The sequence below is a fragment of the Benincasa hispida genome, unplaced genomic scaffold, assembly GCF_027475165.1.
Source record: "Benincasa hispida cultivar pf3 unplaced genomic scaffold, pf3_genome.v1.1 HicScf1655, whole genome shotgun sequence".
NCBI lineage: Eukaryota > Viridiplantae > Streptophyta > Magnoliopsida > Cucurbitales > Cucurbitaceae > Benincasa > Benincasa hispida.
The window spans coordinates 8,841-24,053 of NW_028326026.1; the positions used below are offsets into that span (position 1 = coordinate 8,841).

The 15,213-nt window shown below is 31.0% G+C and overlaps 1 protein-coding gene across 1 annotated transcript; it reads right to left on the reverse strand.

The window, feature by feature from the left end:
• Positions 1-3,716: 3,716 nt before the first annotated feature.
• On the reverse strand, positions 3,717-5,469 carry LOC150030757 (uncharacterized). The gene is made up of 2 exons (XM_090309410.1): positions 4,968-5,469; positions 3,717-4,378 (listed from the first exon to the last, which is right to left on the reverse strand). The coding sequence occupies exons 1-2, from the start codon at positions 4,993-4,995 to the stop codon at positions 3,717-3,719; spliced, it is 690 nt and encodes a 229-aa protein (XP_090165536.1). The 5' UTR covers positions 4,996-5,469.
• Between the last annotated feature and the right edge of the window lie 9,744 nt (positions 5,470-15,213).

Sequence of the window (15,213 nt, forward strand, 5' to 3'; positions counted from 1 at the left end):
CATCTCAACCGACTCTCTCATTTTCAATATCAATTCAAAATATAAGTAATTTACTTTGATTAACCAATCGTTCTTTAGAATCCATTTTATTTATGTATCATGTGTGTATATCTAATTTCTTTCAACTCTTATCTTGCAATGTTCATCACTGATCGAGTCATTTAATCCAATTTCTCTAGCTGAACTGTCCATGTTGTTATTTCAATAACTCATAATTTTAATTTTGATTTCACCAATACCAAATGGGGTAAAAGAAAATTAATGATGACTGGTATTACTTGTATTCTTGCTTTTTTATATCTTGCCTCTTATTCTTTTCTTTGTTTACAAATTAATAAATCTAAGGTATTTGTTGATTATTTTAATATTAAAAACCAGCTAATAATCATAGAGATGTGAGTCATCTTATCTCTTCTGCTATTATTTGTGCATCTAGAATTCTGCAATATCTTTTATGAACCATAAAATTTTGTAACTGTGCCTATAAAGTTTCTGTGTGTGCCACGGTATGTGTGGATGATTTCTTTCTCTTTTAGGAGGTGTGTAAGTGATTTCATCCGTTAAGAAAAGGAGGAAAACAGATAAATCTTTCAACAAACCATATCTTGGTCGTTTTAATCCTCCTCTCGTAGAATATTATTATGTTTCGCTGATGCTCCAACAATATTCACCACATTTTTCACAATAAAAAAAAATGGACCAGGAATTTCCACATGATTTTTTGTAGAAGATGTGAGAACTAATTGAAGCTGATGAGAAAAATAATGGATGTAAAAAGCACATTCATTTTCTTCCGGAATAAATGTTTTTAAGCCATTGAACTCACCTTGCATATTACTTGCTCTACCTTGTCCTTGTCCTCACAACCTAGCAATACTTAACCCATGTTGAGAGAAAAACCATCAATAACTTTCTTTAGTGATATAGCACTTGTATTATTGACATGTATGAATCCAACAAATTGTTCAACCACATAACCTTCATCAACATATTTTAATAGACCTGACAACTACTCCTTTGAAGATGTATCTTTTGATTCATCTATCAAGATAGAAATTTTTTGTCACCCATATCTCTTATAACTATATTAACAATTTCTACTGCAATAGAATTCACCATATCTTTTTTAATATCAGGTGAATTCAATTTTAAATTATTCGAAGCATTTTTCTGAGTCTGACAAGGACCTTTTTGTAAACATGCACTACAAATTAGATCTTGAATATCATAAATATATTCAGAAATTTAAGTTTGTAAACTAGAATCTGCAAGTAGTTCTCCTAAATTTATTTATGTATTAGGTCTCTATTGTTATTTTTCTTTTAAAATATCTCTCCATATTGATATAAATTTAAGTCTACAAAAGTATTAAGAATAAAAGTATTATGCTTTATTACATCGATTATAAGGTATGAAAACTAAAAAGATTGAGAAGAAATTGAAACTTACTTGTGAATGGTATGATATGTATATCTCCCAATGAGGACAAAAAATATCTTGTAGCTTTAACTCTGAAATTAACTAAAATAAATATATACATAAGTAATGCGAGCATAAAAATTTCTCAGAAAAATTGAATGATATACCTTTCTAATATAATGTTGTTGAGACTTGAAAATAAAAATTTAGGTGAAAAAAATATCTATGAATAATAAAAAAATGTGCTGATTTTTGTGGTTCTTTTCAAAATCAATAAGACGACTAGAAAATTTAAGTTAATGGATTTTTTTTTTTTGTTTGAAAAACCTAAATTCCTTTTGTATTCCTAAGCCACGAACAATATCATGGAGCTACTACACACGATGGGCCACACTACCCGAATTTTTTTTTTAAATAAAATCAAATTTCGTGTAAGTTGTAAAAAACAACTGAACCCACCACCAGCTCCATCGTAATGAATATTGATTCGTAACATATATATTTTTAAAAATCTTACTTAAAATTTTTTATATTAAAAATGCAAAAACAAAAAAACGATAATTTGATGGGCACGCACCCATTGCCCCTACGTGGATCCACCCGTATTTTCATATACGTTAAATCTGTACATGAGACATCATCTTAATTTGAAATTATAATCCAATTTGAAAGTTCTCTAACCATGAATTTAACCTGTACAAATAAACAACTTTTAAAATGTTTTGAATATTCACACAAATCTCACGATTCTTTGAGTATGAATACTCCCAATATCTATGACACATTTACCTATTTTCAAAACTAATTATAAACTTTTTTGATAATCCCTAAACAGAAATATTTTCGATAAATGCGTTATAGTTATAAAAAGCAAAATTATTAGCATTTATATTATGAGAATTTTAACTTAACATTTTTGTCGAGAAATAAGTGAAGTAAGAAGTAGATGTTCCACCTGTATAAGAAGTAGAGTAGGAAGTAACTCTATAATCTTAAATTTATTTCATACTATCATTTCTATATATATATATATATATATTAACTTCGTACAGAAACTACATAAATTGGCTTTTTATATTATTATTGTAAATGTCACCTGTTTGCTTATCCAAATTTAAATCTCCCAATCCTTTTTGAAATGTTTTTTTTTTTTTTAAATTTTTTTACCAAATTGAAAATGTATAGTTGTATCATACATTTTAGGTAAATACCTCATATATTCTTTTCTATTTTGGATAATACTAGGGTTGTTTCCAAATGTAGGAAAATGAACAAAATTTTTTAGAAATATAGAAAAAATTTACTGTTTTTCTGCGAAAGGTCATGATAGATCGCGATAAACTACTTACTATCTGTGTTTATCAGTGTCCTGATAGACACAAATAGTAGTCCATCGCAGTCTATCTTGATATTTTGTTATTATTTGTAAATATTTTCATCAATTTTGTCATTTAAAAATAATATTATAACAATATATATACATATTTGTTGTTATAGATTGTAGGATAGATTTCGGTCCATTTTGGTTTCATATTTTTAGTTATTCAATTTTAGTATCTTAGTTCCTCTATCTCCACCTCCAATATATCATAAAATTGGAAGCATAAGACTAACATGAATAATTTAAAGTATCGAAGCCAAAACGGTTAACACTTTAACCAATATAAAAAAAAATTAAAAAAAACTTTAAACGTTGTCAATTATGAAAAAGATTATATTCTTCGATAGTTGCAATATTAATTTTAATATTTTATAAATACTTCAAAATATACACTTTCATTAGAAATTCTTTAAAATTTCAAAAGAAATTCAACACTTGGACACAGAAGTGACCTAGGTTCTTCGAAATATATTATTACAAAAAAAAAATGTAGTTAGAAATAAAAATTGAAATTAAAAAAAGAAAGACAAAAACAAAACGAGAATTCGCAATTTAAATTTTAAATTAGGTAAAATATTTTCTTTTGAGTATTAAAAATTAAATTTGATGGAGTACATTTTAAAACATATAAAAATAAGATTGAAATCATAATATTTTGTTTCTTACTTTGCAATACTATAACCTACGAAAAGAAAAAATTCCCAAAAGAAATTTGTTATGATTAAATAGGAAAACCCAACATTATACATTATTATTAATGGAAAAAATATAACCATATATGGTAAATAATCTTGAAAAAGTTAAATATATTTTACATAAAAAATATAATTAGATATGGTAAATAATTTAATGGAAGAAAAGTGGGTTGTAATTCGAGTATATATAGAGTTGGGACTTGGTAGTAAGAATACCTTATCTAAATCAAAATGGGTTTGCTTTTAAATTTCAATATGATTCGTGTATTATTGTTGCTTTCTTTTATTCTTGTGCTATCATATCTAAGTAGAGGTGAGGCAAAGAGGAATGAAACAAGAGATGTCATTTCCTTGGATCTTAAAAGACTTGTACCAACTGGACCAAATCCAGCAACATCCCCTGAAAGCCCTCCATTATCTTTGAGCACCAAAAGGCTCGTTCCAACTGGTCCAAATCCAGCAACATCTCCTAGAAGTCCTCCATTGACTTTAGGCACAAAGCGGCTCGTCCCAACCGGTCCAAATCCAGCAACATCTCCCGAAAGTCCTCCATTGACTTTGGGCACCAAAAGGCTCGTTCCAAAAGGCCCAAATCCAGCAACATCTCCGGAAAGTCCTCCATTGACTTTCGGCATAAAACGACTCGTCCCAACCGGCCCAAATCCAGCAACATCTCCTGAAAGCCCTCCACTGACTTTAGGCACAAAGCGACTCGTCCCAACCGGTCCAAATCCAGCAACATCTCCTGAAAGCCCTCCATTGACTTTAGGCACAAAACGGCTCGTCCCAACCGGTCCAAATCCAGCAACATCTCCCGAAAGTCCTCCATTGACTTTGGGCACCAAGAGGCTCGTTCCAAAAGGCCCAAATCCAGCAACATCTCCTAAAAGTCCTCCATTGACTTTAGGCATAAAACGACTCGTCCCAAAACCACCGCCAAATCAGCTACACTCCAGAAGGAGAAATCAATCATCTTTGATCACCCAAAGGATGTTTAAAGGTTACGCCCTCCCAAATCCAGCAACATCTCCTGAAAGTCCTCCATTGACGTTAGGCACAAAGCGCTCGTCCCAACCGGCTCCAAATCCAGCAAACACTCCGCGTAAGTCCTCCCATCTGACCTTTGGCACCAAGAGGCTCTGTTCAAAAGGGCCCAAATCCAGCAACATCTCCTGAAAGTCCACCAATTGACTTAGGCCATAAAACACTCGTTCCCAACTCGCCCAAATCCACAACATCGCCTGAAAGCCCGCTATTATCTTTTGAGCACAAAAGGCTACGTTCCAACCGGTCCAAATCCAGCAACATCTCCTGAAAGTCCTCCATTGACTTTAGGCACAAACAAAGCGGCTCGTCCCGAACCGGTCCAAATCCAGCAACATCTCCCGAAAGTTCCTCCGTTTACTTTGGGCACCCAAGAGCTCGTTCCAAAAGGCCGCAAATTCACTCTATCTCCTAAAAGAAAAACAAACCTGAAAGTCCTCCATTGTTTTTAGGCATAAAACGACTCGTCCCAACCGGCCCAAATCCAGCAACATCTCCTGAAAGCCCTCCACTGACTTTAGGCACAAAGCGACTCGTCCCAACCGGCCCAAATCCAGCAACATCTCCTGAAAGCCCTCCATTGACTTTAGGCACAAAACGGCTTGTCCCAACTGGTCCAAATCCAGCAACATCTCCTGAAAGTCCTCCATTAATTTTAGGCACAAAGCGGCTTGTTCCAACTGGCCCAAATCCTGCAACATCTCCAGAAAGCCCTCCATTGACAATTAGAATGAAGTAACCGGTTTCTTTTTACCCAAATCTAGGATCATCTCCATAAAGGCCTCCTCTTGGTAGCAAGTTTGATTTGGATTTTTAGAGATGTATTCTTAAAATAATTTAAGAGAGTCTTATTTTGTCAAGCCAAAATCCTTTGTTATCTCTAATTACATGACTCTTTCCCCTTACAAGGGACTCTAATAATTTGTGTTAAGACACAAACTTTGATAATAATGTTTCTTTTTAATTTTAATATTTTTTTTGTTTCATTGTTACTCTATCTCTTAAAAATCTATGGTTTACGTTTATATATCTCCCAATTTCTATACAAATATTATTTTCATTTTGTCATTATTTTGCTTTCAATTGTAATCATATTTTGTATTTTTAATAAGGACATCATATTTTGAGCAGACACACAAACGATAATAAATTTTTTGGATTATTTAAATAGTAATTTTAGTTAGGGGATTGAATCTAAAATTATAAAAATATTGTAGAAAAAAGATTTCTTACCTTTTATTGAAAGCTACGTTCCTTCTTTTTGTTATTTTTTAAAAGTACAATTATAATGGATGAGAGATTGAACCTCCGATGTTTTGGAAGAAAAGTCATGTGAACTCACTTCGATAAAAGTATGACCTTTTTCTACTAATTTCATTTTTTTTTTTTTTTGCCTCCTCTAACTTGTGTTATTAGGCACCATCATAACAAGAGCACATACAACATATTGTTCAACTTCTCATTTCCATTCCATTTTCTAACTACTAGAACAGGTTAGGCATCGTTTGAAATTATGTTAGCAAGTTGTAAAAGGTAAATATGAAAGAATCTTAATTGTTTGTGTTGTTTTCTTAGAAAAGTTATTTACTAATCTATCTAAAGTCATTTTTTAAAATTTATTCTTACGTGCAGAAATTAATGGATTTCAACTTTTAGATTGACTTAGTTTAAGAGTGTTATTACTTTTTAAATAATTGTTTGGCATGAGAATACCACTTTTATAAAAATAAACCGTAAAATTTAAATGAAGTAAATTAGTGTTAATTAAAATTTGAACTTGAAACTTGAAATAGGATTATATTGGTTTGGTAAATTAATACTCAATTATGCAAACGATTAACAATAATAACTAGATGGATTTGCTATCACAATTTGCATTTTTTATAAGATATATTTTTCAAGTAAGCATTAAAATGTTATAATGAGTAGGCTTTCATATTAAATGTATATAATTTTTTTGCTCTATAATATTTGTTAATTATAAAATTATTTGCTACTCTTTTAATTTAGGAATGTACTAAATATACAAAATCAATTTTCATTTATAAAGAATAATATTCGAAATTCAAATTTTGTTAAGGAAGTAACTTCTAAATTTTAGACAAACTTAGTTTTAAAAGCTAGAATAAATATATTTTTGAAACGGTGAGAATTAACGTAGAATTTAAACGAGTGATTTTAATAAGTACATTCACGATCAGTTTTATCAAACATCCAACATAAGCATAGCTCAATTGACATAGAAAAAGAACACATTCAAAGATGTTAAAATTACTACGTAATCACTTTTAACTCTCTCAAGAGCAAATCCCAAAACTAGCATTTTTCTCCCAAAAAAAATTCACATTGCAAAATATCAAAAGAATGATCTTGCGGTGACTTAGAAAGATGCTAGGTTCTTAGAAATATATCATTGCAAAAGAAAAAAAAATTGTTGTTTAGAAATATAATACATAGAAATAAAAATATTGATAAGTTGTAATACTACCCACGATTTAACTTAGCAATTTAAATTTTATATTATATAGAAATACTTTCTTTTGAGAATTAGAATCTAAATTAGATGGAATATATTTAAAATTATATATAAAAGGTTGAAATCATTAGATTTCGTCCCTTATTTGGCATGACTAGTACAAAAAATTATAGTTTCTCAAAAGAAAAAGTTTCCAAAACTAATTTCTTGGAATTGTTACTATTAAATTAGGAAAACTCAATCTCTTACATTATTATGAATGGAAACAAGTATAATGGTAAAATATTTTATAGCTTCCAAAAAAGTTAATATATTTTATATAAAAGTTATTACGACAGTTCTAAATGAGATGTTAGTATTCTTTGAAAAAGAAAAGAAAAAAATAGAGTTGTAATTAGAATATATAGAGAGTTGAAATTTGGAGTTAGAATACTTGTGCTAAATCAAAATGGGGTTGTTTTTAAAATTCAATATGATTGGTATATTCTTGTTGCTTTAAATTGTTCTAGTGCTATCATATTTAAATAGTGGGGAGGCAAAAATGAGGAAAAGGGTGATGTGATTTTTTTGGGTCTCAAAAGACTTATACCAAGCGGCCCAAATCCAACGACATCTTCTTAAAGGTCTCTATTATCTTTGGACATCACGAGGCATGTCCCAAATGACCTAAACGCAGCAACATATCATAAAAGACCTTCATTATCTTTGGGCACCAAGAGGCTCATCCCAAAAGACCCAAATCCAGTAACATCTCCTACAAGCCCTCCATTATGTTTGAGCATCAAAAGGCTCGTCCCAAAAGGCCTAAATCAGTAACATCTATAGAAAGTCTACTATTATTTTGGACATCAATAGATTCGTCCCAAAAGACTCTAATCCAGTAACATATCCTGAAAGCCCTCCATTACCCTTAGCGAGGCTCGTCCCAAAAGGCCCAAATCCAGCAACATCTCCTGAAAGCGCTCTATTATTTTGGGACACCAAAAGTCTCGTCCTAAAAGGCCCAAATCCAGTAACATCCTGTAAAAGTTCTCCATTATCCTTGGGTACCAAATGGCTCATCCCGACTGGCCCAAATCCAGTAACATATCTAGAAAGCTCTCTATTATCCATAGGCATCAAGCGACTCGTCCCAATTGACCCAAATTCACCAACATCTCCTTAAAGTCCTCCATTGATTCTTGTAACGAAGTTACCTATCCCATCTGGCCCAAATCCAGCATAATCTCCAAAAAGGTCTCCTCTTGGTAGCAAGTTTGATTTAGATTTTATAGAGATGTACTCTTAAATTGATTTAATTTAGATTGTCTAATAGATGCATTTCCTAAATTTAATTTAAGAGAATCTTATTCTTTCCAAGTCCACAATCATTTGTTATCTATAATAAGATGTCTCTTCCATAACAAGGGATTCTAAAATGTGTCGATAAATAATATTTCTTTTTAATAGTAATTTTTTTCTTTGTTTCATCTTACTTTCTCTCTTTTCTCTCTTAAAAATATGCAGTTTATTTTTATATATTCGACTCACTGTATTTATAATATTATTTTAGGTTTTGATATTTATTTTTTACTTTCAAACGGCATCAAATTTTTCTAATCCTTCTGAGAAGAAGACAAAGATTTTGATTAAACAAAAATCAAAAAAAAAACAAAACAAAAAAAAAAAAGGGGGATTATATAATTTTTAGATGTTTAGGGATTTAAATAGTAATTTTAATGGATGTTTTCAAGCATAGAAAAATAGACTAATTTATATACAAATATATCAAAATGTCACTAACTATCAATGCTAGACAGTGATAGGCATTATGCTAGATAGTGACATTTTGCTATACTTTAAAATATTTTCAGTAGTTTTGTCATTTAAAACAAATACCATAATTTTAAGTAGGGGATTGAAACTAAAATGGTAAGAACATAGTAGGAATAAGATTTCTTTATCTTTTATTGGATGCTTCCGCTCCATTGCTCAGGAACAAATAGTTTTAATTTCTTAATTATTTTACTTAAAGGATAATCAATCAAAATATGCTCGTTTTTGTTCTTTCTATTTTTGTAAGTACAACATGGTGAAATGAGAGATTGAACCTGATCTCTAGGGAGAAAAATCATCTAAATTATCTTTAAACTAAGTTCAATTCGAAAAAATATATTCCTTTTTCCTACCAATTTCATTTTTTTTTCTTTTAACTTGTGTGATTAGGCACCTTAACCAGAGCACATACAATATATTTTTAACTTCTCATTTCCATTGAAATATCCAACTATTGGAGCAATCTTAGACATCGCTTAGAATTATGTTTGCAAGTGTAAAAAGTAAATACGGAAGAATATTAAATGCTTGTGTTGTTTGATTTAAAAAAATTATTTATTAATCTATCTCTAATAACTTTTTAGTTTTTTTTTTACATGCATAAACGAATATGAGGTCAACTTTTATATTTAGACTTGATTTGAGCGTATTTTAGTGTAAAATAATTGTTGGAAATTAATGCACTTCCATAAAAACCGATAAAAATTAGATAAATTAGTGTTTAATAAATTTCATCTTGAAACTTGAAAGTAAGTTATACTATTTGATAAACACATGCTAAATTGTTGCAATTAACGATAATGACTAGATAGACCTGCTATTAGAATTCACTTCCATAACAATATCATTAAAAATCTCACTTCCATTAAAAAAAAAAAAAAAAAGGAAAGAAGAAGAACGATTCAAATCAAGACAAAATCTAAGCTTAATTTTCAGAATACATCTATTAGATGTCATGCAATTTGTCCGTTATCTACGTATGCAAAAAAGGGAAAGAAAACAAAATCCATGAAAATTCGCTATTTAAACCAATTTTCTTCTTCCTCCATATTTCACTATCCCATAATTCCCCTATATCTCTCCCTCTCCATTTTTTTCTCCATTATTTTATCCGTCATCTCAACCGACTTTCTCATTTTCAATATCAATTCAAAATAATAAGTAATTTTTACTTAGATTAACCAATCGTTCTTTAGAATCCATTTTATTTATGTATCATCTGGGTATATCTAATTTCTTTCAACTATTATCTTGCAATGTTCATCACTGATCAAGTCATTTAATCCAATTTCTCTAGTTGAACTGTCCATGTTGTTATTTCAATAACTCATAATTTTAATTTTGATTTCACAAATACCAGATGGGGTAAAAGAAAATCAATGACGATTGGTATTACTTGTATTCTTGCTTTTTTATATCTTGCCTCTTATTCTTTTCTTTGTTTACAAATTAATAAATCTAAGGTATTTGTTGATTATTTTAATATTAAAATCCAGCTAATAATCATAGAGATGTGAGTCATCTTATCTCTTCTGCTATTATTTGTGCATCTAGAATTCTGCAATATCTTTTATGAACCATAAAATTTTGTAACTATGCCTATAAAGTTTCTGTGTGTACCACGGTATGTGTGGATGATTTCTTTCTCTTTTAGGAGGTGTGTAAATGATTTCATCCGTTAAGAAAAGGAGGAAAACAGATAAATCTTTCAACAAACCATATCCTAGTCATTTTAATCCTCCTCTCGTAGAATATTATGATGTTTCGCTGATGCTACAATAATATTCACCACATTTTTCACAATAAAAAAAAAAAAAAAAACTGGACTAACAATTTCCACATGATTTTTTGTAGAAGATGTGAGAACTAATTGAAGCTGATGAGAAAAATAATGGATGTAAAAAGCACATTCATTTTCTTCCGGAATAAATGCTTTTAAGTCATTGAACTCACCTTGCATATTACTTGCTCTATCTTGTCCTTGTCCTCACAAACTAGCAATACTTAACCCATGTTGAGAGAAAAACCATCAATAACTTTCTTTAGTGATATAGCACTTATATTATTGACATGTATGATTCCAACAAATTGTTCAACCACATAACCTTCATCAACATATTTTAATAGAACTGACAACTGCTCCTTTGAAGATGTATCTTTTGATTCATCTATCAAGATAGAAATTTTTTGTCACCCATATCTCTTATAACTATATTAACAATTTCTACTACAATAGAATTCATCATATCTTTTTGAATATCAGGTGCAATCAATTTTAAATTTTTCGGAGCATTTTTCTGAGTCTGATAAGGACCTTTTTGTAAACATGCTCTATGAATTAGATCTTGAATATCATAAATATATTCAGAAATTTAGTTTTTAGACTAGAATCTGCAAGTAGTTCTCCTAAATTGATTTATTATTAGGTCTCTATTGTTATTTTTCTTTTAAAATATCTCTCCATATTGATATAAATTTAAGTCTACAAAAGTATTAAGAATAAAAGTATTATGCTTTATTACATCAATTATAAGGTATGAAAACTAAAAAGATTGAGAAGAAATTGAAACTTACTTGTGAATGGTATGATATGTATATCTCCAAACGAGGAAAAAAAATATCTTGTAGCTTTAACTCTGAAATTAACTAAAATAAATATATACATAAGTAATGCGAACATAAAAATTTCTCAGAAAAATTGAATGATATACCTTTCTAATATAATGTTGTTGAGACTTGAAAATAAAAATTTAGGTTGAAAAAAATATCTATGAATAATAAAAAAAATGCTGCTGATTTTTTTCTTCTTTTCAAATTCAATATGACGACTAGAAAATTTAAGTTAATGGATTTTTTTTTTTTTGTTTTGGAAAAACCTAAATTCCTTTTGTATTCCTAAGCCACGAACAATATCATGGAGCTACTACACACGATGGGCCACACTACCCGAATTTTTTTTTTTAAATAAAATCAAATTTCGTGTAAGTTGTAAAAAACAACTGAACCCACCACCAGCTCCATCGTAATGAATATTGATTCGTAACATATATATTTTTAAAAATCTTACTTAAAATTTTTTATATTAAAAATGCAAAAACAAAAAAACGATAATTTGATGGGCACGCACCCATTGCCCCTACGTGGATCCACCCGTGTTTTCATATACGTTAAATCTGTACATGAGACATCATCTTAATTTGAAATTATAATCCAATTTGAAAGTTCTCTAACCATGAATTTAACCTGTACAAATAAATCCACTTTTATGTTTTGAATATTCACCAAAGTCTCACGTTCTTTGAGTATGAATATCCAATATCTATGACACAATTTACCTATTTTCAAAACTAATTATAAACTTTTTGATATCCCTAAAAGAATATTTTTCATATTGGCGTTATAGTTATAATAATAATAATATTAGCATTTATATTATGAGAATTTTAACTTTAACATTTTTGTCGAGAATAAGTGAAGTAAGAAGTAGATGTTCACCTGTATAAGAAGTAGAAGTAGGAAGTAACTCTATATCTAAATTTATTTCATACTATCATTTCTATATATATATATATATATATTAACTTCGTACAGAAACTACATAAATTGGCTTTATTTTATATTTGTATATGTTCACCTGTTCTTTCCAAATTTAAATCTCTTACCATATTTGGAAATGTTTTTTTTTTTAAAATTTTTTTACCAAATTGAAAATGTATAGTTGTATCATACATTTTAGGTAAATACCTCATATATTCTTTTCTATTTTGGATAATACTAGGGTTGTTTCCAAATGTAGGAAAATGAACAAAATTTTTTAGAAATATAGAAAAAATTTACTGTTTTTCTGCGAAAGGTCATGATAGATCGCGATAAACTACTTACTATCTGTGTTTATCAGTGTCCTGATAGACACAAATAGTAGTCCATCGCAGTCTATCTTGATATTTTGTTATTATTTGTAAATATTTTCATCAATTTTGTCATTTAAAAATAATATTATAACAATATATATACATATTTGTTGTTATAGATTGTAGGATAGATTTCGGTCCATTTTGGTTTCATATTTTTAGTTATTCAATTTTAGTATCTTAGTTCCTCTATCTCCACCTCCAATATATCATAAAATTGGAAGCATAAGACTAACATGAATAATTTAAAGTAAATCGAAGCCAAAAACGGATTAACACATTAAAACAATATATAAAAAAATTAAAAAAAACTTTAACGTTGTCAATTATAGGAAAAAGATTATATTCTTCGATAGTTGCAATATTAATTTTAATATTTTATAAATACTTCAAAATATACACTTTCATTAGAAATTCTTTAAAATTTCAAAAGAAATTCAACACTTGGACACAGAAGTGACCTAGGTTCTTCGAAATATATTATTACAAAAAAAAATGTAGTTAGAAATAAAAATTGAAATTAAAAAAAGAAAGACAAAAACAAAACGAGAATTCGCAATTTAAATTTTTAAATTAGGAAAATATTTTCTTTTGAGTATTAAAAATTAAATTTTGATGGAGTTTACATTTTAAAAAACATAAAAATAAGAATGAAATCAAAAGTGAAAGAATGAAATCAAATATTTTGTATTTATTTGCAATACTATAACCTAACGAAAAGAAAAAATTCCCTAAAGAAATTTGTATGATCAATAGGAAAAACAACATTATACATTATTATTAATGGAAAAAATATAACCATATATGGTAAATAATCTTGAAAAAGTTAAATATATTTTACATAAAAAATATAATTAGATATGGTAAATAATTTAATGGAAGAAAAGTGGGTTGTAATTCGAGTATATATAGAGTTGGGACTTGGTAGTAAGAATACCTTATCTAAATCAAAATGGGTTTGCTTTTAAATTTCAATATGATTCGTGTATTATTGTTGCTTTCTTTTCTTCTTGTGCTATCATATCTAAGTAGAGGTGAGGCAAAGAGGGATGAAACTAGAGATGTCATTTCCTTGGATCTTAAAAGACTTGTACCAACCGGACCAAATCCAGCAACATCCCCTGAAAGCCCTCCATTATCTTTGAGCACCAAAAGGCTCGTTCCAACCGGTCCAAATCCAGCAACATCTCCTGAAAGTCCTCCATTGACTTTAGGCACAAAGCGGCTCGTCCCAACCGGTCCAAATCCAGCAACATCTCCCGAAAGTCCGTCCATTGACTTGGCACCAAGAGCTCGTTCCAAAAGGCCCAAATCAGCAACATCCTCCAAGTCCTCCATTGACATTAGGCATAAAACGACTTTCCCAACCGGCCCCCAAATCCAGCAACATCTCCTGAAATCCCCCCATTACCATTGAGCACCAAAAGGCTCGTATTCCGAACCAGTCCAAATCCACAAAATCTCCTGAAAGTCCTCCATTGACTAGTGCAACAAAGCGGCTCGTCCCGACCGGTCCAAATCCAGACAACATCTCCCGAAGTCTCCATTCACTTTGGGCACCAAGAGGCTTCGTCCCAACCGGCCCAACTCCAGCAACATCTCCTGAAAGTGCCTGCCATTTAACGTTAGGCATAAAACGACTTTACGTCCCAACACGTCCCAAATCCAAGCAACATCTCCTCAAGCCCTCATTATCTTTGAGCACCAAAAGGCTCGTTCCAACCGGTCAAAATTCCATCCACATCACCTGAAAGTCCTCCATTGACTATTAAGGCACAAAGCGGCTCGCCCAACCGGTACCCCAAATCCAGCAACATCTTCCACCCGAAAGTCCTCCATTGACTTTGGCAACCAAGAGGCTCGTTCCAAAAGGCCGGCCCAAATCCAGCAACATCTCCTGAAAGTCCTCCATTGACTTTAGGCATAAAACGACTCGTCCCAACCGGCCCAAATCCAGCAACATCTCCTGAAAGCCCTCTATTATCTTTGAGCACCAAAAGGCTCGTTCCAACCGGTCCAAATCCAGCAACATCTCCTGAAAGTCCTCCATTGACTTTAGGCACAAAGCGGCTCGTCCCGACCGGTCCAAATCCAGCAACATCTCCCGAAAGTCCTCCGTTGACTTTGGGCACCAAGAGGCTCGTTCCAAAAGGCCCAAATCCAGCAACATCTCCTGAAAGTCCTCCATTGTTTTTAGGCATAAAACGACTCGTCCCAACCGGCCCAAATCCAGCAACATCTCCTGAAAGCCCTCCACTGACTTTAGGCACAAAGCGACTCGTCCCAACCGGCCCAAATCCAGCAACATCTCCTGAAAGCCCTCCATTGACTTTAGGCACAAAACGGCTTGTCCCAACTGGTCCAAATCCAGCAACATCTCCTGAAAGTCCTCCATTAATTTTAGGCACAAAGCGGCTTGTTCCAACTGGCCCAAATCCTGCAACATCTCCAGAAAGCCCTCCATTGACAATT

What these genes read in the sequence shown, in the direction of transcription:
- LOC150030757 (XM_090309410.1), bottom strand. Translation starts at nt 4,995, where the DNA reads ATGCCTAAAAACAATGGAGGACTTTCAG. An exon ending in AAACAATGGAGGACTTTCAG is followed by an intron (nt 4,379 to 4,967) that starts GTTTGTTTTTCT and finishes GAGGACTTTTAG; the next exon opens with GAGATGTTGCTGGATTTGGG.